At 33.9% G+C, this 27,610-nt stretch overlaps 2 protein-coding genes across 2 annotated transcripts; both read right to left on the bottom strand.

The window, feature by feature from the left end:
* Positions 1-49: 49 nt before the first annotated feature.
* On the bottom strand, positions 50-27,394 carry LOC128993641 (gastrula zinc finger protein xLCGF3.1-like). Its single transcript, XM_054417673.1, has 4 exons — positions 26,372-27,394; positions 21,179-21,313; positions 7,797-7,960; positions 50-155 (listed from the first exon to the last, which is right to left on the bottom strand). The coding sequence occupies exon 1, from the start codon at positions 27,373-27,375 to the stop codon at positions 26,449-26,451; it is 927 nt and encodes a 308-aa protein (XP_054273648.1). The 5' UTR covers positions 27,376-27,394; the 3' UTR covers positions 50-155; positions 7,797-7,960; positions 21,179-21,313; positions 26,372-26,448.
* On the bottom strand, positions 6,597-7,756 carry LOC128993642 (zinc finger protein 239-like). The gene has a single exon (XM_054417675.1). The coding sequence runs from the start codon at positions 7,516-7,518 to the stop codon at positions 6,628-6,630; it is 891 nt and encodes a 296-aa protein (XP_054273650.1). The 5' UTR covers positions 7,519-7,756; the 3' UTR covers positions 6,597-6,627.
* Positions 27,395-27,610: the final 216 nt, after the last annotated feature.

Below are 27,610 nucleotides of genomic sequence, written 5' to 3'. Positions count from 1 at the left end.
TTTACATAGTTAATTACTTACTGTAATTAGTACTTTTTGTGTAGTAAAAAATTAATCTGTTTTGCTGCTGTTTAAAGTATTACAACTGATTTTGAAATTATCTTTCTTGTGACATGAATTGAAGGTCCTTTTTCTCTTCAAATCTTTTTCCTATCCTGAAAAAGACCATAATTTATTATTTATTATTTATTTATTAATACAGTTGTTGTAAACATTTAAATTTTCTGTTCAAATTTAGAATCATAAAAGCAATTGAAATTTATGTAATCTAATAAGTATGTAATAATACCCCCGCTGCAGCAAACCTGCAGACTAAGCGAATTTCCATTTCCCTGAATGGATTTACACTAAAATGTCTCCTTAAAAATATCACATTTATTCCCTATTTAAAAAGAATCAGTTTAAAACATACTTAGGTTTGCTGCAACAGGGAGGGTAAAAGTGTTTTTTATGTAAAATGTTAATAGTTGGTAAGAAATAAAAACATTTTCCAAATTTGGGCAAAATATGTTAATAAATAAGCAAACTACAACAGTTTACTTATTCTCCATAAGAATAACATGGAAATTTTAAATTTACAATTTTTTGGAATTTTCTCCGTAACTATTAGGCGCATTATAACGCTTCAGTATACTAAATTATTTGTTTTTTTAAGCTCTACAAAATAGTTCAGAAAGAAATTGCAAAATTTTATGCTTTTTGGGTCAAAAATGGGAAAAACCCATTTTTACCCCATAAAAGCCCCCATAAACCCCCGTTCCCATGGTCCGATCATGCTGGTTCGCGAACTCGTTCGAATAAACGTAGGTTTACACGTTTGTACCAAATTTCATCAAAATCGGTTTCATCAAAATTGCTCGAGTTATCGCGCTAACGGACATATATATCTTACTAATATTATAAATCTGAAAGTTTGTGAGTTTGTGTGTATGTTTGTGTGTGTGTGTGTGTGTGTGTGTGTGTGTGTGTTGCTCAATCACGCATAAACTACTGGACGGATTGGGCTGAAATTTGGCCTGATGATAGCTCACATTCCCGATTAACATTAAAGCATATTCTTATCTCAAAAACCCTTTCGGGCTCCGCCCCAGTGGCTCTGTAGTTCCCCATGTTAATCTTATGATTTTTCATATTTAAAATGAATTAATGAATCTTAACAGCTGTTTCAATTTAACAAGTTGGTTCTGTTCTATGATGCTCAATAGCATAAAAGTTACAAGGATTAACAACAGGGTGCAGCACTATTATGTTTGTTAATTTATGACAACAGCTAATTTCCAACCAAAAGGTGAGTGAGCGTAGCGAACGAACTTCAACCTGGAGGCAAGTGAGCGTAGCGAACGAGCTAACCTGAAGGCAAGTGAGTGCAGCGAACGAGCTCCAACCTAAAGGTGAGTGAGCGTAGCGAACGAACTTTAACCAGGACGTGAATGAGCCATGCCAACACTTATGAAGTTAAACGGGGCGAAGCCCGCGGGTACAGCTAGTATATATATAAATATATATATATGAATTTGAACGGATGGTGTTTTTGGCCTCTAGGGACCTCAAAACGAAAAAAAAATCGGTCCCGGGTCCAGGTCTTACCATGAGTACTACGGTAATAGCTTATTCCCTATATGGGAAATTCGCTAAAAATGATAACGGGTGTCAATAAAATATTCACCAGGAATCAAGATTATTAATTGATCAAGAAACCCCTTTTAATGTTTGTTCATAATATGTTAGATTTTGTGCCAAATTTGACCAGATAATTTAGGAAGTCGAGGATTTCAACAAAGATTTGGGTAAAAATGATCACCTATATTACGTTCACAAAATTTAAATTTATAAGGTTTATGAGTTCACAAAATAGAGGCGGTTATATCCCAGATCTCTTCTATACAGATTTCTTCTCCTATAACCGCCTAAACTTTCAGAACGCAGTATAGTTATAGGAGGTACTAAAAATATTAAATTAATGATAACTATTAGTGTGTGATATTCACAAGCTTATCAATCACACCAAGCACACCAAGCTTACAAACCTTGGAACTTTAAAGATTACGAGAAAAGTGGCAACTTCACTCATCATTCCTTTACCATAAAAATTCCAAGTCTGGCAATAATTTTCAATTGACTTATACATTTTTGCAAACAAAAATCTACACGGAGCTCCACAAAAACCACGGGACATTGCAATGACATCCATTATTTTAACACTCCATTCTAGACAAAGTATGAGAGATATTATGTGCATGCTAGCATAGCTGGATTCAAACGCTCTGATACTAAAATACAGAATATGAGTGGTCTTGTCAAGTCTGCCAATAAACAATAGTGCAATGCAATAAAACGTAGCTCATGTATTAATTCCTGCCTTTGTTGAGCTAAGTGTACATTTTCTAAGGAATAGAAACTGGGTGAATGGTGTCTGTTTAAGAAGAGGGATTATCACTAGGTAGGTAGATTACAGTTCAAGTAGAGTGCTTAATTAAGTCAAACAGTGAAGCAGTCAATACCTTTTTATTTTCAATATTCGTATAAAAATTAACAAACATACAAAACATTAAATTATCAGTTGGTTCATGTGAGAAATCTAATTAATATTGTAGGTTTATCCTAATTCAAGATTTAATATGAATTCAATGCATTAATCAATCTCTAATTTTCATTAAAAATATAATACAGTACAAATATTTGATAAATCTACACTACATAATATGCTACATTTTTTTAAACCTGTACAGTTCTTGTGTTTTACTGAAATGCTGCAAAAGCCAGTCTAGGTACTAAAAGTGTGGATAGTTCAACCCCCCAAAAAATAACATTTATTTTTATAAAATTGTACATAAAATTGAACGATTAACAAAAGCTTAACATTAGTGGGTGTTCTAGATCAAGGCAATACAAAATAATAAGATAATAGCTCTGGAAAGTACCTTGACATTTTATTAAATTGTTCTGTTGTAAAACTCCATGTAAAAATATTTTTCAAACATTTTCAGTTTTAACATTTTATGATCACTATGTTTAAGAAATTTCAAATTGGGTTAAAGAAAATCTGTCCTCATTCATGACCCAACCCTTTCATTCCCATCACACTTGACTTAAGAGTTATATTAAGCCTGAAACCCATTGATTAAAGAAATTTCATTTATCTCAGGCCCAAATGTTTACAAAAAGTCACCGCTCCACATAAAGAATATTGATAGTAGTACAGAGTTCTAATCCACCCTGAATAATATGTAGGCTACATAAAAAAGCCTAAAGAATATTTTATTAATACATAAATGTCTTATAAGAAACTAAGCGTTATACCAACGAATCGAACAATTTTTAAGCTGATAGTATGTGCACTATAGTTATTGTAGTTATTGTCACGAGTAGGGAGGGGTGTCATTCAATGCTGTATATTATGCCGTTTTATTAGCCATGGAGCATTGGACAGTAAACACCATATTTTTGCCTACTACAAATGTGTGCAAAAGGTCATGCCTATCCCGGCAGCCTTTTTAGCGAATTTCCCATATAGGGAATAAGCTATTACCGTAGTACTCATGGTAAGACCTGGACCCGGGACCGATTTAATTTTTCATTTTGAGGTCCCTAGAGGCCAAAAACACCATCCGTTCAAATTCATATATATATATATATATATTTATATATATATATATATTTATATATATATATGTGTGCGTTAGCGCGATAACTCGAGCAAAAATGATCCGATTTTGATGAAATTTGGTACTAACGTGTAAACCTACATTTATTCGAACGAGTTCGCGATCCAGCATAATCGGACCATGGGAACGGGGGTTTGTGGGGGGGTTTTATGGGGTAAAAATGGGTTTTTCCCATTTTTGACCCTAAAAACAAAAAATGTTGCAATTTATTTCTAAACCGTTTTGTAGAGCTTAAAAAAAGAAATAATTTAGTATATTGAAGCGCTGTTGTATGCCTAACGGTCACGGAGAAAATTCAAAAATAGTGTAATTTAAAATTCCCATGTTATTCTTATGGAGAAAATGAAAATTGTTGTAGTTTACTTGTTTATGGATATATATTGATAAAATTTGGCAAATTTATTTATTTCATCCTATACTATTGACGTATGGTCAAAAAACACTTTTTACCTTCTCCGTAGCAGCAAACCTAAGCACTCGTTAAATCTAATGTTATTTAAATAGTGAATAAATATGGTAAGCTTTAAATACCTAAGAGTTGATGTGCTTAAAAACTTTTAGGTCACAGGTGAGACATTTGATAAACAAAAGCTTAGTTTTTTACAATACCACCACACATACTACCATTGACAATTGATACAACTCAGGATGAGGATTCAATGGATGTGTATAAGCTTCCTGGGAAGGATTATTTAGCATTAACGTAAGTGCATCTGTGAATTTTTTGTAACGTGTTTTTCTCAAGGAACCCCGAAATCTGATGGATCTTTATGAATGCAATTAACCAGAAAGTAGCAAAAACATTATTAGTGACTGTAAAATGCTGAGACATTTTTTATTTTCATAATAAGAGAATTTAAGAATTAACACAAAAATTTGATTTGAAATTGACACATCTTATAGCCTATATTAATTTGAAACTGTTTTTCTTTGTGACAGCTAATTTGAGAGAACGGCTGGGCGTAGAAATTTGGTAAGGGTCTTTAAAGTTCTTGATCTGTAAATGAGCTATCAAAAGGGGAACGATGTAAATTTCATTGGGGCTCTGCCCCAGAGGCCTTTAAAGTTCCCTCAGCAGATTTGTTTACAGTACGACCATATGGATAATTTTCCAATTCTTTTTAATGAAACAGCTGTTAATATTAAAATTGTAATGAGCATTTACTGAATCTGTTTTTTATAGTTTGAATAAAATGATGAATTTATGATACGTTTTATTATTATTTTTTTAAATCTATGTTTTAATGCACTTAGAAATTATTGTATTATGAAATCAGTGGGACATATCAATTTTAAAGGAACAGATAACTATTCCTTATCGGGTTAGCTTATATTTATTTTATTGGTTGGCGTTTGCTTTTTTTGGTCTACTTTCAATAATCATTTATTATTACATTCAAGAAAAATCGTAAGAGGTTTGTGAGATTATTAGCTTAAAAGTTTTCGATAATCGGGTAGAAAATTGTGTCATACAATAAAAGCCATGCAAGTGTAGAGTAGTACGTTGAAGATGTGAGCTGTATTCAAGTTTTGGCAGAGACTAACCACGGAGTATGTTAAATCTATGGTTTTTGTGTCATAAGTATATGCTGCTGAAGAAGTTGATTTAAAAGCAACTCAGGTGGTATTTAAAAAAAAATCTACAGGGTTTTTACTTTGATGTACACATCAAGCTAGGTTGAACAACGCATGTAAACCTCACTACATACAAAACATTAGGAAATAAAACACTGCCATCACATCTCATTTCATTTGCATAATATGTTGCCAACAAAGCCGGACTAGGTTATGGATGTGGTTCCGGGTTCCGCAAATGGTTCAAGATTTGTGGCCAAATTCACTACTGTAGACTCCCTTTTATCCGGACACCTTTTAATCGGACATCGGTTTAACCGAACTACATTCGGCGGAAATGACATCTCTTTAACCGGACAATTTTTATCAGCACATCTTAACTGGGCTAGATCGGCAGGAAGTGGGCGGTACTGAAATGACCATTCTCGTGGGAAAAATTTGAGACCAGTAAACTTGTGTCTAAATATAATGCTCTCCTAAATTTAAGTCAAATACGCATTTAAACAGTCCGTTTTAATGAGTTTTTGGGGTTTAACCGGAAAAACCGTTATACGGACTGGTCTCAGTCCCGAGGAGTCCGGATAAGAGGTAGTCTACTGTACAATTATGGTCCATCCCATCCACAAAATACATGCACAACTTTTTGTGATTGATACGGCCAAGGCAATTGCCCCTAGCATATCAATAAAGTTCAATTTTGACAGCAACCTCATGGCACAATTTCACAAAACTACGTCAGAGGTTAATCAATTAGCAAATAAGTACATGATGATGAAATACATTGGTCGATGTGGCAAGAGAATCAAAATTGTTTAGACCCCCATTGAAGTAAGAATGTTACTTCACTGCAGTTCACGAACTGCTTTCTGGAGAATCAGATAATTTTATCAAATAAAAAACAGATTTAATATGCCTCCCCCTAATAAAATTCTGTATTTTTATGACCAAAGATGGTGATTCACTTATACAATCCAAATATGATCTGAATGATTTTCCTAAAGCAGATGGAACAAGTTATTTTAGTAATATTGACTCTTTCCGTCAGATGATAGACCGTTATATGAACTCCTTTCCCCATATAGTGAAAAAGGCTTTAATATGAACAAAAGTCATGAACAAGAAACAATTGTAAGACTCCTGAAAAGCCTTTTGGGCAACCTCAAGCCGATGAAAGGACAGAAAAAATATTGAATTCAACGAATTCATTAACCACGTTTTTTAAGGTACACAATCGTCTTACTCATAATTATGTTTATCCTCACTTCATTTAACTAAGATTTTAATAACTTCCCTCTATCCATCGCAGTTACCTGAATTTACGTAAAACGTCATGAGTAACCGTCGATTTCGACCGGATTCACCTAGTAATTAATTAATGTATGAAACATCATATTGCAACTATTTCTGATGTATCTTCCAGATGAAATAATATATGTCTCTTCATACCGCTGCTGGTTTGGAAGGATTTTTCACATATAGTGCACTTATGAGGTCGCTGCTCTCCTGTGTGAACCAATGTATGTCTCTTCATACCGCTGCTGGTTTGGAAGGATTTTTCACATATAGTGCACTTATGAGGTCGCTGCTCTCCTGTGTGAACCAATGTATGTCTCTTCATATCGCTGCTGGTTTGGAAGGATTTTTCACATATACTGCACTTATGCGGTCGCTCTCCCGTGTGAACCAATGTATGTCTCTTCATATTTCTGCTGGTTTGGAAGGATTTTCCACATGTAGTGCACTTATGAGGTCGCTCTCCCGTGTGAACCAATGTATGTCTCTTCATATTTCTGCTGGTTTTGAAGGATTTTCCACAAGTAGTGCACTTATAAGGTCGCTCTGTCGTGTGAACCAATGTATGAATCTTCATCTCGCTGCTAGTTTTGAAGGATTTTCCACAAGTAATGCACTTGTAAGGTCGCTCTCCTGTGTGAACCAATGTATGTTGCTTCATATTTTTCTTTCTTTTGAAGGATTTTCCACAAGTAGTGCACTTATAAGGTCGCTCTGTCGTGTGAACCAATGTATGAATCTTCATCTCGCTGCTAGTTTTGAAGGATTTTCCACAAGTAGTGCACTTGTAAGGATACTTCCCAGAATGTGTAAACAAATGATTTTTTACCTGAGATTTTCTAATAAATGTTTTCTCACATGTCAAACATCTAAAGGGACGTTCACCTGTGTGTAAATATATATGATACTTCATATTCCTTGGATTTGAAAACATTTTTCTACATATTGGACAGTTAAGGAGAGGCATTTTAGTGATATTAAACATTTTTTGTTTTATATTCTGATTTCTAGCATCAGGCGAGCTAGTAACTAATTGGAACTATTCAGTTGGCTTTGTATGCTATTTTCAATGTATTAAATATCACACCACATAGCTTACTCAAGGCATTTTGTTTTTTGGCTTGACTTTATGTTCCATCATGTTAAATAAGCCTCCTTAAGAAATCGTGGCTTATTTTCCATTTTGTTTCCAAACAATATTCAATCAGCTATATCAATGTTAATTATAATTTAAATTCAAGTTTTACATAGTGAATTACTTACTTTACTTTATTTATTAATTTCTTTTTTCTTTTAAGTAATACTTTTTGTGTAGTAGAAAACTAAATCTGAATAGCTGCTGTTTAAAGTATTACATGTTATTCTGTAAATTATCTTTCGTGTGACATGAATTGAAGTTCATTTTTCTCTTCAACACTTTGCGTATTCTGAAAAAGACCATAATTTATTAAATATATACAATATTGTTGTAAACATTTACGTAATTTTTTGTTCAAATTTTGTATCATAATACCCCTGCCGCAGCAAACCTGCCCCGACTAAGTGAGTTTCCATTTGTCTAAATTGATTTTCAATTAAATCTATTTAAATAACATTAGGGTTAAGAAGTACCTAGGTTTGGTTCTACAAGGAAACTATAGTTCGGCCGCTTAGAAAACGACCTGCGCGCTAATGCTAAACCAATGCTGGAGGAGGTCGCTTTCTAAGCGGCCGAACTATAATAAAATTTGTTTTTAGTAAAATATCAATAGCTAAGTATAAAATAAATAAATTTGCTAGCATTTAAAAACATTCTCGATAACAATTACATGAGAATTTTAAATTTAATTTTTTTGAATTTTCTCTGTTACCAATAATTGTAAATAAACAATTTGATATACTAAACTATTTGTTTTTAAGCTTTTTAAAAAATCCCTAAAAATAAGTAAATTGGAAAACAATTTTGTGCTTTGAGGGTCAAAAATGAGAAAACCCAATTTTTACCCCATAAAAACCCCTGTAAAATCTTGTTCCCACCTTCCCGCCTTACACCTTTAAACCAAATTTCGTCAAAATCGGACAAAAATTACTCAAGTTATTGTGTTCACGGACATATATATATATATTCATACATATATAAAAAATTGAACGAATAGTGTTTTTGGACTCTGGGGACATCAAAATAAAAAAGTAAATCGGTCCAGGGCTCAAGCCTTACCATGAGGCCTACGGTAATAGCTACTTCCCAATAAGGAAATTCGCTAAAAGCAATTGAAATTTATTAATGTAATCTAAATAAGCATTGTACAAGGTGTCCAAAAAATATTTATTGGGTAAGTCTGCAGGTTTGCTGCAGCGGGGTTATTTTTCCTTAATACATATGGCTCAGCTGATTTATGTTTTGTTTTTGTATACCTCAGCTGTTGAGCTTATTATTTTACAGGAAGGTTAAGAGGGGGTAGATTTCTTCCTCCAATAACCGCCTACATTTTGTAAACACAGTATAGTTATAGCAGTTACCAACAAAATTGTATTGAAATGATGACAACTACTAATTATGTATGATGAACACAAGCTTATCAATCATGCCAAGGTTACAAAACTAAATCAATCCTCACTTCCTATACAATACAATTAACCTAACCTAGATCTTGCAATATTACCACACAAGTGGAAACCAGTGCCTTCACGCATTATTCTTTTGCCATAAAAATCCCAAATCTGCAATAATTTTCAATTGGCAAGAACAACTTAGCAAACAAAAATCTACACTTAGCCCCCCACACAAACCACCAGACAGTGCTATGACATCAATCATTTTAACACACCATTGCAGATAAAGTACGAGAGATATTATGTGCCGCATGCTCCCATAGCTGGATTTGAACGCTCTGATACTAAAATAGTAGTGTTAGCGTTGTCCCAAGCATCGCCAATGCCAAACGTATTTTACCTTCTGGACTACCCTCCCCCTCCCAAATAATAATTTAATTTGTCAATTTTTTTAGAGAATTCTAGTGGTCTTGTCAAGTCTGCCATTAAACAATTGTGCAATACAATAAAACGTAGCTCATGCATTATTTGGACTAGTTCCTGCCATTGTTGAGCTAAGCATACATTTTCTATGGAATCCTTATACAGAATGTCCAAAAATTATTGACGCAAACTTTAACAAGTTATTATTTGGATCAAAACAATCAAAATTTGTCCTGTATTGTTGACTAGCTGTGTGCCCGTTCTACGCACGGGGTTCTTATCATAGTCAGTTAAAACCTCTGTTACAATCACCCACTGCAGTTTTGATTTTTTACTTTACACTTTACACAACCGCCATTGAAGCGCCGTCAATGAGTGGAACCTTGTTTCTAAGCTATTGGCGATGATCATAAATAAATTTAAGTTTCCCGGCCGTATACAACACTGATTCAATGTCTTCTTTCTGGTTATCAAAACTCCAGAACAATTTTATACACAAAGAATCTCTGGTTCCTGACCTGGATGATGCCTAGTTATTTAATGTAATTTACGGTTACACTATATTATTCCACTGGCGATTAATTAAATCCTTTACAGTATGTAAGAAAAACGTTTTTAATCTCACTTGGATGGGATTTGCCTTCAAACGTGATCGGAAATGGTTGCGATATTTGTAAACATATCAGTGACAGCTAGAAAAAATAATCTTGATCCGAACAGCTGTTCATTATTTCATAGATGATTATGTGATGAAAATTAGTTGAAAACTTGACAAAAATCGCACAAAATTGCATTTTTGAACGTCCGTAATTTTATTTACAAAGTAGTGAGGCCATATTTTAATGGCTAAAGACACTCTTGCCAATCCAGTGAATACATTAAAATGACTTGGATCTTGATAGGTACTCTCGTTTTCCTGGAGAAGATTGGGTAAAATGCCATCTTGAGTGTTACAGACAGACAGACAGACAGAAATTTAGATGAGACTTGTTTTGGCTTCCTTAATGTATAAAACGTAAAAATAACCTAAAAATTTATGATTCTGAGCAATGTACAGACAAAACTCTAATTTTATTTATATAGATTGTTACAGGACAAATTTTATAAATGCTTATAAATGGTGATAGGCTACATATATAAATATATATATTTTTAATTAGATACTTCCTATCTCACTTAGCTTTCTGTCTGTCTGTCTGTCATGATTAGATTTGGATGTCCGAAGGCATAACCGGGATCGTTTTAAATAATAAATACCCCCGCCATAGCAAACCTGCAGACTAAGCTAATTTCCATTTGCCTGATTGGATTCACACTAGAATATCTCCTTAAAATTATCAGATTTATTCCCTACCTATTTAAATAGCATTAGTTTGACAAGTACTGTACTTAGTTTTGATGCAACAGGGAGGGTAAAAGTTTTTTTTTTTTGTAAAATGGTAATAGTTTAGTATAAAATAAATGCATTTTCCAAATTTGTTCAAAATATGGTCATAAACAATCAAACTACATACATCATTTTATTTATTCTCCATAATAATAACATGGTAATTTTAAATTTACAATTATTTGTAGTTTTCTCCGTAACTATTAGGCGCATAACAAAGCTTCGGTATACTAAATTATTTGTTTTTTTGAGCTCTATAAATTATTAAGTAATATGTTAGTTTCCGATTCCATATAATCAAATTTAAATAACAAGTCTTGCCAATTATATGAAGCTAAATTATTACATAAATTGGCTACTCTGAACTTGTCCTGTGGAAAATTTGTCTTCTAGGGACATCAAAATGAAAAAGTATATCGGTCCAAGCTCCAGGTCTTACCGTACCACCTATAGTTAAAGCTACACATCCCTATATGAAAATTCGCTAAAAGGGGTTCACTGTTATTTTAATGCAACAACACTTATTGCCCTACTTAGGAGGAAACTGGGTGTACAAAAGTAAATACATATCCAATATGATGAGTTTCAAAAAGCATCACGAGCAAAGTATCACCGTATGGGGCAAATATGAGTTTTAGTAATTATGTAAAACCTATACTCCTTGGGTTTATTGGGTGTGTTCAAAAGAGCTTTAAAAACAAAGTAGTATATTATTGTGTCTTCCCCCGATGAAGGTTTATGGTGGTAGTATAGGTAAAAGTAATATCCCATGAAATGTATAGTGACTACTGTTGATAAAACCCCACTTTTGTCACGATTGTATGTAAGAGATTGGACACATAATTGGGTTACACAAAGCATCCTGGCTGGACCATGAGAACGTGCTTTCACAGGGGATTTAACCTCAAAATCCCGTGGGTTTAGTGGATGTGTTAAAAAAATTTTAAAAACAAACAAATTATTATATCATGTCTTTAATTCCTCTATGCTATAGGGAAAATTATCATCCCGGGATGAATTCAAAAGCGACTAAACTGTTCATGAAACTCCACTTTTGATATGACTGGATGTTAAGAGAGTGAAGACTTATCTAGCATGAAAAGTGAAAGCATCCTAGCCAGATGATGAGAACAGGCTTTCATAGAGGGTTATGGGGTAAATATGAGTTTTGTTGTATTTTTTTCTCTGAAAACTTCCAAATCCCACATACCAACTGAAGGTTTTTTAAAAAAAAGTTAATAAACAAATACTATTTGTTAGAAATATTATTGTTGTGTTTATTTTTGATTTATCATACTCCACCCTATATTATTGTTTAATAATGGGTTATCATACAGAGAAAATTTCCAATACAGATTCCGATGTAGTTCTAATGTTGCTAAGGATAAAGCTCCGTAATTGTACTTTGGTTGAATACAATAAACACTCCCTCATCAGGTTGAATTTTACTGTCTTGATTAGATCATGTGAACTGGCTTTTATTTGGTTTTATAGGGTGAATTTGGATTTCTTTATAATTAAACTTGAAAACATCCAAAAAATGTCAGATGTTTTCTGATCTCAATATTCATTAATGACATAAAGAGTGTTGTCAAAAGCTCTTTTCTTTAGTTTGCTCATGATATAAAACTTGTGGGATTTTAATCCCTCCATGCAGGTGGTCATTAATGAGTATCTCGTTGATGATGTTGTCCAAAGTCCAAAAATAATATGATGTCAATCCCACCAAGAATAAGTTGATACATTTTAGCATAAACAAATTTATCTGAATATTGAATATTTACTCGGTGGCAGCCTGTTCTGGAAGTCTAACCAAAAGAGGCCTTGGTGTTTTGTTGACTTGTCATGTAAGTTAGGACCACACATTCACCACATCTGCACCAAGGCCTCAGGTTTGCTCGAAATAATCTCCTGCTCTCCTAGACAGTGTTTGAGCATCCATGCCTGCTCGATCCAGTGTAGGCAAAGTCCTTTGTGTGCCTACCTAGACTACTGCGGTGTAGTACGGTTGCCTTACTAACCAGCTCAGCCTTATTGACTACCTTCGTTTTGTCCACACACGGGAAGAATGAACGTGCACCTAGTAAAATTTTATCGCTTTAAGAGGTTAAGTAATTATGTAACAGTTTTAGATTTATTTTGAATGTTAAATTTGTTATTGAAATCCCCACCCATCACTATGTTATAGCTAGTCCAATTAGATATGAAATGTAAAGGCTCTTACGGTTGTTAAAAACTCACTGGAATTTCCATTAGGGGAGTGGTACAAAGATATAATTAATTTTACCTAACCCGCCATATTAAACTTCCCTATCCCAAGCGTGATGTATACAACTTCTTTACTTCTCGAGTGATGTAAAGTTGAAAAAAACTCACTCGGTGAGGTAATGAAAACCATTTAAATAACATTGAGTGCTTAACTTAAAAATATACCTCTATGGAGCCAACTACGTTCAACGCTAGAAATCAGCTGTGCGCTTGAATTTTATTGTTATGTTTTGAAGGATTTTCCTAACCATAGCCTTTGTTTGTAAATGGACGTTACTGTTAGAAGATGAGTAAAATGGATAATGAAAAATATTGTTCGTAACTTCCTGTATATTGTTGGGTCAGGTAAAATCTTGTACGTTACACGTTACGCAAGAGCGTGTTTACATCACTTAGGTAAATTATGCAACTCGCTTTTGCTTAACATTCACCTGTGTGATGTAAAAACGCTCTTACTACACTTGTAAGGTAAGTAGCTATTAATCCATCGATCAAAACAGCTGATTGCTTCCAGGGGCGGATTCAGGAATTTAGTTTGGGGGGGGCACCACCTAGCCCATTCCCGTGAAACACCGGGGGGTCAGGGGGGTATCTGTGGAAAGGGGGGTCCGGGAGAAAATTTGACTTTCTGGTGTTCAAAAACGCAATTTTCAGCCATCTCAGACTGTCTGGTCTGAGTCAGACAAACACGAAGGCTACGCCACCCACACTCACTGACTGTGACTGGCTGACTGAAGAGGAGAAGGAGAAGAAGCTTAGCATAGCACTATAGCTTTAGGAGCGACGGCCGGCGAAAACTAACATAATTTTCACAATTACTATTTAATAGTTTACTCAATTTTGATTAGGCTACCAAGCATTTTGTGTACTTTTATTCGAAGTAAAGTTTAGTATTAAATGGGCAAATAAAATATAAGTTATACCGTAGTTAAACAAAACAACTGCATTATTTTGTTTGGTTTTCAACTAGTTTAAATTTTTTTATACACAGCTCTTGGGGGGGGCACGTGCCCCCTGTGCCCCCCCCTAAATCCGCCACTGGATGCTTCTAATGTCAATTCCTTCAAAAACCTAACAACATCCTAAATTCTGGACTGACACTTGTGTACAAATATGGTGGTCCCTCCTGTGATAAGTGCAGATCTGCAAAAGGCAATAGCACAGTAAAAAAATTCTGGAAAGCTTTGATCTTTTAAAATTTTTTATCATCAACCAAAAGACCAAAGCTACCTCGGTAAACCAATATTTATTCACAAACATATTGCCTCTTCATACTGAGTTAATTACAACAAGTTACACAAGTTAATTGATTGGTTGGGTTATATTTGCCACCTTTAGCAGAGTTAAACCTCTGGAGTCATTCAAATTATTAATTTAAAATAACATCTACAAAAACAAACAAAGACAAACAGCAAACTGTTTTTTACACAAAAGATATGTTGGACTGGGATATATCTATCCTGACACAGATAATTTGATTTAGAGTTTATTTAAATATTACAATAATTTGTTTTACATTTGAGCTTTTTTGGGACTTAAGTCTCTACAAGCCACTAGTTTAACAATTAAACTTAACTTAAAACTGAACACTTAAAATAAAAAAAGAAAAAAATTCTAAATTGAAGTTCAATAAAAACTTTCAATTGAGTAAAAAGCCTTGTCAATAAGTAAATTATCTATTGTCTCTTTAAATTTGGTTTTGTTTAATGACTTATAGCATGCAGGAAGCAAATTGTACAATCTCAGCCCAGCATACAATGGAGATTTTTAATATAGGTTCAAACGGTGTCTGGGGGGTAATGGAGAACTTCTGCTTTGTTTTTATTTCAAAACATCTGCTTTGTTTTTATTTCAAAACATCTGCTTTGTTTTTATTTCAAAACATATGTTATAGTAGTTTACGCAACGATTGCGCGCGAGTGTTAACGACACGAGTAGAAAATTTAAGGTATGAGCCTTGGCGAGTGTCTTAAAAACTTCTACGAGTGTCGTTAACACTATTTACACGAGTTGCGTACACTACTTTACCTACGACGGTGTTTTAATTACTAAAAATCACTACTCATAACTTCTAAGAGAGGTTATGTTTTTGTTTATAACCTCTCATTGCCACTGAGAGTGATGCAATGAAACATTGTATCAAACACTAATTGCACCAATCAACAATTAAATTGGCCTGAACAGCTGATTAGTTGAATTTCAATTCATTACAATTTTGCTTCTCCTCTCTCAATCCTTGAACCTCATTGGTCCGCCGAGTTGTTATGAGTAAAACTATGCTGTTATGAAAGTAAACAATGCTGTTATGAGATACAATTCTAAGAACTGTACTGAAACGGCTACTTTAAAAAACGGTCGTAGGTAAAAGATTTATTCCACACTTTTTTGTAAATTTACTAACATTTATATTTGAGATTTATCATAGTGTTTATTCAGTATGAAGTGAAATAACCTCAACAGCCACTCTTAGAAAACAAGTTTCATTAAGTACAATGACAAGTTCCAATACAATGGGCAGAAAAACAAAATTGATTGGAGGAAATTTTTTTATCATCATCAACCAAAAGACCAAAGCCACCTCGGTAAACCAATATTTATTCACAAACATATTGCCTCTTTATACTGAGTTAATTACAACAAGTTACACAAGTTAACTGATTGGTTGGGTTATATTTGCCACCTTTAGCAGAGTTAAACCTCTGGAGTCATTCAAATTATTTATTAAAAATAACATCAACAAAAGCAAACAAAGACAATGTAGCTTTAAACAGCAAACTGGTTTTTACACAAAAGATATGTTGGACTGGGATATATCTATCCTGACACATAGATAATTTGATTTTGAGTTTATTTAAATATTACAATAATTTGTTTTACATTTGAGCTTTTTAGGGACTTAAGTCTCTACAAGCCACTAGTTTAACAATTAAACTTAACACTAAACACTTAAAATGAAAAAAAAATTCTAAATTAAAGTTCTGTAAAAATCTTCAGTTGAGTAAAAAGCCTTGTCAATAAGTAAATTATCTATTATCTCTTTAAATTTGGTTTTGTTTAATGACTTATAGCATGCAGGAAGCAAATTGTACAATCTCAGCCCAGCATACAATGAAGATTTTTAATATAGGTTCAAACGGTGTCTGGGGGGTCTTAATATATTTTCATTTCGGGTTTAATACCTGTGGTTAAAATGTATTGTTTCTGGTAGCTCATTTTTAACTGAATGTATGTAATTTATTAATTCTAGAATATACAACCCCATTAATGTCTATATGTATATCGACCTAATTTTGGTATGTAAATAATTCAAATGTGAATCCCATTCAACTGTCATCTACATAAACCCCTAAGAATTTATGAGCTTCAAATAAATTAAAAGAATAGTTTTCCACATTTATTTATCTAGTAGTAGTAGTAGTAGGCTATCTATTTTTGTCCTAAATGCAATCTGTGAAAGTATAAGTTTATGCCATGTAATGTTTCGTTTAATCATAAGATATAAGTGGATTACATGTTGACACATCCTTTTCTTGCTGTTCAATTATGTGTATGACGGCATGCTGACATTTTTATTCGTAATGAAAATGTCAACTGGTGTAGAAGGTCTCTAGAAAACTGTACGATAAGCTGCAGGGTGTCAGTAGAAACCAAAATCGATTCATACCATACCATGACCATCCCAGAAGTAGGCCTAATGTATGATTCATAAGCTTGAAATAGGGGCGCATTCCAAAAGTAGACCAAAAAGCGGGCTGGGCAGGCTTTGCGTGGTGGAGAGAAGATACGTCAACTTAAAGTGTATTCCAAGGAGTACTACTAAGCAGACGACCACTTGGAAGACCAAGTAACGAAATACATCTTCAGACCGGTATCATCATTAGAAAAGGCAGGGGATAGAAGAGAACGGAAGACCAGGATCCTTTTAGAGGTTTCAGTGGCTACTGAGGTAAAATAAGGTACGGTAAGTGATAGTATGTATGGAAGTTAGTATGTAGCTGTACTCAAATTGTAAACTAGCTGTACTCATTCATATTCAGTTTTAATTGACTACTTGATTCCCGTACGTAGGACGGGCCAACAGCTCGTATAATGTTAATCTTAGAATTGATAAAAAACTATCTAAAGTCATTTTTTTTAAATTCAAACCTTGTATATTTAGGAAAAAAATATCTGAAATATTTTAAGATTATCTGTATATAATCTTACTTCCGTCACAAAAAATGGAGTTAAAAGCTTTACAAAACATTAAAACTAAGTTAAATGACAATGACGCTATTCTATGTAAAGCTGACAAAGGCAATACAACTGTAATAATGTATAAAACTGATTACAATGTCAAAGTGCAAAGTTTCATTTCTAAAAACGACATAATTGAAATAGACAAGGATCCCACGAAATCATTTCACACCAAAATAAAGAAATTGGTCAACCAGAGTAAAGTGCTATTTACTGAAGATGACATAAAATATCTACGTGTCATGAACCCGTCCCCGCCCATTTTACGTGGCCTACCTAAAGTCCATAAAGAGGGTATTCCCATCAGACCCCTAGTAGACTATACAAGCGCTCCTACTTATAAAATAGCCAAGAAATTAGAATGTTTATTGAAAGAAAATATTGTCCTTGAAAACAATCATAGCCTAAAAAACACCTACGATTTCATAAATAAAACGAAAGACTTTAAAATAAAAATGCACCAATCTCTTGCCTCATTTGACATTGTAAACCTGTATACCAATGTCCCATTGAAAACCACATTGGACATCGTTCATGACAACCTAAATAAACATTCAAACTTACTACCTGAAGCAATAAATGAAATGTTACAACTATTAACTGAAGTACTCCGTCAAAACTATTTTACTTTTAATGGTAAATATTATTTACAGAACGACGGCCTTGCTATGGGATCGCCACTATCAAGTATCTTATCTGATATCTACTTGAATCACGTTGAAAATAATAACATATTTTCAGATAAAAACAAATATAAAGATAAAATACTCATGTACTATAGATATGTGGATGACACCATTGTATTGTTTGATGGCAACAAGAGACAATTAAACCTCCTCCTCAAATATTTAAATCAAATAGCACCAAAATTAGAATTCACACTTGAAACAGAAGAATCGAACTGCATACATTTTTTAGATTTAACCATAAGGAAGAATGTTGACAGTTTCGATTATAGCATCTACAGGAAACCAACTACTTCTGCACAAACTATCCACAATACCTCATACCACCCATATTCTCAAAAAATGTCAGCATTTAATTCATTGATCCATAGGATGTTAACAGTTCCGTTAAATGCAGTAAATTATGAGATTGAATACAAAATTATAAAACATATAGCTACAGTCAATGGTTATAAAAGCGGTTTGGTAGATAGGCTCATCAAAAAACATAAAAACAAACAAGGTGTGAAGATTGACAGCTCAGAGAAGAAAAAATATGTCTGCGTGGAATATAGTCACACTATCCAACACGCATTAAAGAAAGAACTCGCTAAACAAGGCATTGAACTAGCCTTCAGAACCACAAACCGTACCAGGAACGTGTTGGCAAATAAAGTTGAGATAGGTGACAAAGTAGATAAGACCGGCGTGTATAGGATATCTTGTCCGGATTGTCCTAGCAAATACATAGGGCAAACAGGTCGTGCCTTTCAAACACGATATAAAGAACACCGACCAGATCCTAAACACCATAAACAAAAATCCGCGTTTGCTCAACATCTTGTAGATTGTAATCACTCAATGAGTGATATTAAGAACGGCTTGGAAGTTCTACATTTTTGCGGGAAAGGTAATAAGTTGGACACACTTGAGGAGTATGAGATATATAAAATGAACGTAAACGAAGAACACAAGGAATACATCCTCAATGATAAACTACAATTCAAGTCCCACTCCCTCTTCAACACCGTTATCTCATCTAGAACAGCTGACCACCGAGCTGATAACAGAGAAGGACGGGACGAAGTTACTTAACCCGTGTCCAGTCTACCTACAACCGCTGCCGTGCCGTGTCGATAGCGCTATCGTGTTATTACGTGTTTAAATGTTTCGTGTTCCGTGTTTTGTTTTATGTATAAATCATTTGATGTTTTTGACAAAAAGCTCTGACGATGTTGCAGTGCAACGAAACATGTAAGCTTTGAACAACATTAGTTGAAAAAGACACAATTTTGGACTACTGACGGAGGTAAGCCTATATAAGTCATTATTCGTAGTCCAGGGGCTATCAGAATGAATAAAATAAAAAATATCTAACATATCTTGACAAATATGATGATTTTAAACAGTATTTCTGAGTGGTTTTTTGCACATTTCTCAGAGGTGACATCAACATCATTGTTACACTTTTCAACTACTAATGACTTCTACTAATAATTTCTACTACTAATGACTACTATGATACTACAAATGAATTAATGTGTGAAATATCTTAATATTGCAGCTATTTGTGATGGATCTTCCAGATGTGGTGCACTCATGAGGTCCCTCCAGTGTGAATTAATGTATGTCTCTTCATAACACTGATGGTTTGGAACGATTTTCCACATATAGCGCACTTATGAGGTCGCTCTCCTGTGTGAACCAATGTATGTTGTTTCATATGGCTGTTGATTTTGAAGCATTTTCCACATACAGTGCACTTATGAGGTCGCTCTCCCGTGTGAACCAATGTATGTCTCTTCATATCGCTGCTGGTTTTGAAGGATTTTCCACAAGTAATGCACTTATAAGGTCCCTCTCTCGTGTGAACCAATGTATGTCTCTTCATATCGCTGCTAGTTTTGTAGGATTTTCCACATGTAGGGCACTTATGAGGTCGCTCTCCCGTGTGAATCAGTGTATGATCCTTCATTTCTTTCTTAGTTTTGAAGGATTTTCCACATGTAATGCACTTATGAGGTCGCTCTCCCGTGTGAACCAATGTATGTTGCTTCATAGTTCTTTTGCTTTTAAAGGATTTTCCACATGTAGGGCACTTATGAGGTCGCTCTACCGAGTGAACCAATGTATGCTCCTTCATACCTTTCTTGGATTTGAAGGATTTCCCACATGTAGTGCACATATGAGGTCGCTCTCTAGTGTGAAGCAATGTATGAACCTTCATTTCGTGCTTTTTTCTAAAGGATTTTAGACAAGTAATGCATTTATAAAGTCGCTCTTCCGTGTGGACCAATGTATGAACCTTCATTCTTTGCTTGGTTATAAAAGATTTCCCACATGTAATGCACTTATAAAGTCGCTCTCCTGTGTGAAGCAATGTATGTTGCTTCATAGTTATTTTGTTTTTAAAGGATTTTCCACATGTAGTGCAGTTATGAGGTCGTTCTGTCGTGTGAACCCATGTATGTTGCTTCATAGTTATTTTGTTTTTAAAGGATTTTCCACATGTAGTGCAGTTATGAGGTCGTTCTGTTGTGTGAACCCATGTATGTTGCTTCATAGTTATTTTGTTTTTAAAGGATTTTCCACATGCAGAGCACTTATGAGGTCGCTCTACCGTGTGAACCAATACATGTTTCTTCATCTCGCTCCTGGTTTTGAAGGATTTTCCACAAGTAATGCACTTGTAAGGACACATCCCAGAATGAATTAACATATGAGTCTTTACGTGAGATTTTTTAATAAATGTTTTCTCACATGTCAAACATCTAAAGGGACGCTCACCTGTGTGTAAATATATATGATATTTCATTTCATAAAGAGTTGAAAACATTTTTCTACATATTGGACAGTGAAGGAGAGGCTTTTTAGTGATATTAAACATTTTTTGTTTTATATTTCTGATTTCTAACATCAGGCGAGCTAGTAACTAATTGAAATCATTCGGTTGGCTTTGCATGTATATTTTTGATGTATTAAATACCATACCACATAGCTTGTTCAAGGCATTTTGTCTTTTTGTCTTGACTTTATGTTCCATCGTGTTAAATAAGCCTCCTTAAGAAATCTTGTTTTATTTTATATATGTTAATTATAATTTAAATTCAAGTTTTACATAGTTAATTACTTACTGCAATGAGTACTTTTTGTGTAGTAAAAAATTAATCTGTTTTGCTGCTGTTTAAAGTATTACAACTGATTTTGTAAATAATCTTTCTTGTGACGTGAATTGAAGGTTCTTTTTCTCTTCAAATCTTTTTCCTATCCTGAAAAAGACCATTTAATTTATTATTCATTATTTATTTATTAATACAGTTGTTGTAAACATTTAAATTTTTTGTTCAAATTTAGAATCATAAAAGCAATTGAAATTTATGTAATCTATTGAGTATGTAATAAAAATGATAACATTTGTCAATAAAATATTCACCAGGAATCAAGATTATTAATTGATTAAGAAACTTCTTTTAATGTTTCTTCATAATATGTTAGATTTTGTGCCAAATTTGACCAGATAATTTAGGAAGTCGAGGATTTCAACAAAGATTTGGGTAAAAATGGATTACCTATATTACGTTCACAAAATTTAAATTTATAAGGTTTATGAGTTCACAAAATAGAGGCGGTTATATCCCAGATCTCTTCTATACAGATTTCTTCTCCTATAACCGCCTAAACTTTCAGAACGCAGTATAGTTATAGGAGGTACTAAAAATATTAAATTAATGATAACTATTAGTGTGTGATATTCACAAGCTTATCAATCACACCAAGTACACCAAGCTTACAAACCTTGGAACTTTAAAGATTACGAGAAAAGTGGCAACTTCACTCATCATTCCTTTACCATAAAAATTCCAAGTCTGGCAATAATTTTCAATTGACTTATACATTTTTGCAAACAAAAATCTACACGGAGCTCCACAAAAACCACGGGACATTGCAATGACATGCATTATTTTAACACTCCATTCTAGACAAAGTATGAGAGATATTATGTGCATGCTAGCATAGCTGGATTCAAACGCTCTGATACTAAAATACAGAATACGAGTGGTCTTGTCAAGTCTGCCAATAAACAATAGTGCAATGCAATAAAATGTAGCTCATGTATTAATTCCTGCCTTTGTTGAGCTAAGTGTACATTTTCTAAGGAATAGAAACTGGGTGAATGGTGTATGGTTAAGAAGAGGGATTATCACTAGATAGGTGGATTACAGTTCAAGTAGAGTACTAAATGAAGTCAAACAGTGAAGCAGTTAATACCTTTTTATTTTCAATATTCGTATAAAAATTAACAAACATACAAAACATTAATTTATCAGTTTGTTCATGTGAGAAATCTAATTAATATTGTAGGTTTATCCTAATTCAAGATTTAATATGAATTCAATGCATTAATCAATCTCTAATTTTCATTAAAAATATAATACAGTATAAATATTTGATAAATCTACACTACATAATATGCTACATTTTTTTAAACCTGTACAGTTCTTGTGTTTTACTGAAATGCTGCAAAAGCCAGTCTAGGTACTAAAAGTGTGGATAGTTCAACCCCCCAAAAAATAACATTTATTTTTATAAAATTGTACATAAAATTGAACGATTAACAAAAGCTTAACATTAGTGGGTGTTCTAAAACAAGGCAATACAAAATAATAAGATAATAGCTCTGGAAAGTACCTTGACATTTTATTAAATTGTTCTGTTGTAAAACTCCATGTAAAAATATTTTTCAAACACTTTCAGTTTTAACATTTTATAACCACTATGTTTAAGAAATTTCAAATTGGGTTAAAGAAAATCTGTCCTCATTCATGACCCAACCCTTTCATTCCCATCACACTTGACTTAAGAGTTATATTAAGCCTGAAACCCATTGATTAAAGAAATTTCATTTATCTCCTTAATATATAGGCCCAAATGTTTACAAAAAGTCACCGCTCCACATAAAGAATATTGATAGTAGTACAGAGTTCTAATCCACCCTGAATAATATGTAGGCTACATAAAAAAGCCTAAAGAATATTTTATTAATACATAAATGTCTTATAAGAAACTAAGCGTTATACAGAATGACCAACGAATCGAACAATTTTTAAGCTGATAGTATGTGCACAATAGTTATTGTAGGTAGTTTTTATCACGAGTAGGGAGGGGTGTCATTCAATGCTGTATATTATGCCGTTTTATTAGCCATGGAGCATTGGACAGTAAACACCATATTTTTGCCTACTACAAATGTGTGCAAAAGGTCATGCCTATCCCGGCAGCCTTTTTAGCGAATTTCCCATATAGGGAATAAGCTATTACCGTAGTACTCATGGTAAGACCTGGACCCGGGACCGATTTAATTTTTCATTTTGAGGTCCCTAGAGGCCAAAAACACCATCCGTTCAAATTCATATATATATATATATATATATATATATATATATATATATATGTGTGCGTTAGCGCGATAACTCGAGCAAAAATGATCCGATTTTGATGAAATTTGGTACAAACGTGTAAACCTACGTTTATTCGAACGAGTTCGCGATCCAGCATAATCGGACCATGGGAACGGGGGTTTGTGGGGGGTTTTATGGGGTAAAAATGGGTTTTTCCCATTTTTGACCCTAAAAACAAAAAATGTTGCAATTTCTTTCTAAACCGTTTTGTAGAGCTTAAAAAAAGAAATAATTTAGTATATTGAAGCGCTGTTGTATGCCTAACGGTCACGGAGAAAATTCAAAAATAGTGTAATTTAAAATTCCCATGTTATTCTTATGGAGAAAATGAAAATTGTTGTAGTTTACTTGTTTATGGATATATATTGATAAAATTTGGCAAATTTATTTATTTCATCCTATACTATTGACGTATGGTCAAAAAACACTTTTTACCTTCTCCGTAGCAGCAAACCTAAGCACTCGTTAAATCTAATGTTATTTAAATAGTGAATAAATATGGTAAGCTTTAAATACCTAAGAGTTGATGTGCTTAAAAACTTTTAGGTCACAGGTGAGACATTTGATAAACAAAAGCTTAGTTTTTTACAATACCACCACACATACTACCATTGACAATTGATACAACTCAGGATGAGGATTCAATGGATGTGTATAAGCTTCCTGGGAAGGATTATTTAGCATTAACGTAAGTGCATCTGTGAATTTTTTGTAACGTGTTTTTCTCAAGGAACCCCGAAATCTGATGGATCTTTATGAATGCAATTAACCAGAAAGTAGCAAAAACATTATTAGTGACTGTAAAATGCTGAGACATTTTTTATTTTCATAATAAGAGAATTTAAGAATTAACACAAAAATTTGATTTGAAATTGACACATCTATAGCCTATATTAATTTGAAACTGTTTTTCTTTGTGACAGCTAATTTGAGAGAACGGCTGGGCGTAGAAATTTGGTAAGGGTCTTTAAAGTTCTTGATCTGTAAATGAGCTATCAAAAGGGGAACGATGTAAATTTCATTGGGGCTCTGCCCCAGAGGCCTTTAAAGTTCCCTCAGCAGATTTGTTTACAGTACGACCATATGGATAATTTTCCAATTCTTTTTAATGAAACAGCTGTTAATATTAAAATTGTAATGAGCATTTACTGAATCTGTTTTTTATAGTTTGAATAAAATGATGAATTTATGATACGTTTTATTATTATTTTTTTAAATCTATGTTTTAATGCACTTAGAAATTATTGTATTATGAAATCAGTGGGACATATCAATTTTAAAGGAACAGATAACTATTCCTTATCGGGTTAGCTTATATTTATTTTATTGGTTGGCGTTTGCTTTTTTTGGTCTACTTTCAATAATCATTTATTATTACATTCAAGAAAAATCGTAAGAGGTTTGTGAGATTATTAGCTTAAAAGTTTTCGATAATCGGGTAGAAAATTGTGTCATACAATAAAAGCCATGCAAGTGTAGAGTAGTACGTTGAAGATGTGAGCTGTATTCAAGTTTTGGCAGAGACTAACCACGGAGTATGTTAAATCTATGGTTTTTGTGTCATAAGTATATGCTGCTGAAGAAGTTGATTTAAAAGCAACTCAGGTGGTATTTAAAAAAAATCTACAGGGTTTTTACTTTGATGTACACATCAAGCTAGGTTGAACAACGCATGTAAACCTCACTACATACAAAACATTAGGAAATAAAACAGTGCCATCACATCTCATTTCATTTGCATAATATGTTGCCAACAAAGCCGGACTAGGTTATGGATGTGGTTCCGGGTTCCGCAAATGGTTCAAGATTTGTGGCCAAATTCACTACTGTAGACTCCCTTTTATCCGGACACCTTTTAATCGGACATCGGTTTAACCGAACTACATTCGGCGGAAATGACATCTCTTTAACCGGACAATTTTTATCAGCACATCTTAACTGGGCTAGATCGGCAGGAAGTGGGCGGTACTGAAATGACCATTCTCGTGGGAAAAATTTGAGACCAGTAAACTTGTGTCTAAATATAATGCTCTCCTAAATTTAAGTCAAATACGCATTTAAACAGTCCGTTTTAATGAGTTTTTGGGGTTTAACCGGAAAAACCGTTATACGGACTGGTCTCAGTCCCGAGGAGTCCGGATAAGAGGTAGTCTACTGTACAATTATGGTCCATCCCATCCACAAAATACATGCACAACTTTTTGTGATTGATACGGCCAAGGCAATTGCCCCTAGCATATCAATAAAGTTCAATTTTGACAGCAACCTCATGGCACAATTTCACAAAACTACGTCAGAGGTTAATCAATTAGCAAATAAGTACATGATGATGAAATACATTGGTCGATGTGGCAAGAGAATCAAAATTGTTTAGACCCCCATTGAAGTAAGAATGTTACTTCACTGCAGTTCACGAACTGCTTTCTGGAGAATCAGATAATTTTATCAAATAAAAAACAGATTTAATATGCCTCCCCCTAATAAAATTCTGTATTTTTATGACCAAAGATGGTGATTCACTTATACAATCCAAATATGATCTGAATGATTTTCCTAAAGCAGATGGAACAAGTTATTTTAGTAATATTGACTCTTTCCGTCAGATGATAGACCGTTATATGAACTCCTTTCCCCATATAGTGAAAAAGGCTTTAATATGAACAAAAGTCATGAACAAGAAACAATTGTAAGACTCCTGAAAAGCCTTTTGGGCAACCTCAAGCCGATGAAAGGACAGAAAAAATATTGAATTCAACGAATTCATTAACCACGTTTTTTAAGGTACACAATCGTCTTACTCATAATTATGTTTATCCTCACTTCATTTAACTAAGATTTTAATAACTTCCCTCTATCCATCGCAGTTACCTGAATTTACGTAAAACGTCATGAGTAACCGTCGATTTCGACCGGATTCACCTAGTAATTAATTAATGTATGAAACATCATATTGCAACTATTTCTGATGTATCTTCCAGATGAAATAATGTATGTCTCTTCATATTGCTGCTGGTTTGGAAGGATTTTTCACATATAGTGCACTTATGAGGTCGCTGCTCTCCTGTCTGAACCAATGTATGTCTCTTCATACCGCTGCTGGTTTGGAAGGATTTTTCACATATAGTGCACTTATGAGGTCGCTGCTCTCCTGTGTGAACCAATGTATGTCTCTTCATACCGCTGCTGGTTTGGAAGGATTTTTCACATATAGTGCACTTATGAGGTCGCTGCTCTCCTGTGTGAACCAATGTATGTCTCTTCATATCGCTGCTGGTTTGGAAGGATTTTTCACATATACTGCACTTATGCGGTCGCTCTCCCGTGTGAACCAATGTATGTCTCTTCATATTTCTGCTGGTTTGGAAGGATTTTCCACATGTAGTGCACTTATGAGGTCGCTCTCCCGTGTGAACCAATGTATGTCTCTTCATATTTCTGCTGGTTTTGAAGGATTTTCCACAAGTAGTGCACTTATAAGGTCGCTCTGTCGTGTGAACCAATGTATGAATCTTCATCTCGCTGCTAGTTTTGAAGGATTTTCCACAAGTAATGCACTTGTAAGGTCGCTCTCCTGTGTGAACCAATGTATGTTGCTTCATATTTTTCTTTCTTTTGAAGGATTTTCCACAAGTAGTGCACTTATAAGGTCGCTCTGTCGTGTGAACCAATGTATGAATCTTCATCTCGCTGCTAGTTTTGAAGGATTTTCCACAAGTAGTGCACTTGTAAGGATACTTCCCAGAATGTGTAAACAAATGATTTTTTACCTGAGATTTTCTAATAAATGTTTTCTCACATGTCAAACATCTAAAGGGACGTTCACCTGTGTGTAAATATATATGATACTTCATATTCCTTGGATTTGAAAACATTTTTCTACATATTGGACAGTTAAGGAGAGGCATTTGAGTGATATTAAACATTTTTTGTTTTATATTCTGATTTCTAGCATCAGGCGAGCTAGTAACTAATTGGAACTATTCAGTTGGCTTTGTATGCTATTTTCAGTGTATTAAATATCACACCACATAGCTTACTCAAGGCATTTTGTTTTTTGGCTTGACTTTATGTTCCATCATGTTAAATAAGCCTCCTTAAGAAATCGTG

Source organism: Macrosteles quadrilineatus, unplaced genomic scaffold (genome assembly GCF_028750875.1).
Source record: "Macrosteles quadrilineatus isolate MER2022 unplaced genomic scaffold, UCM_ALF_1.0 Scaffold_4__1_contigs__length_99947679, whole genome shotgun sequence".
NCBI lineage: Eukaryota > Metazoa > Arthropoda > Insecta > Hemiptera > Cicadellidae > Macrosteles > Macrosteles quadrilineatus.
Note: the sequence above shows the minus strand (reverse complement) of the source record. Positions and strands in the feature narration are given on the sequence as shown.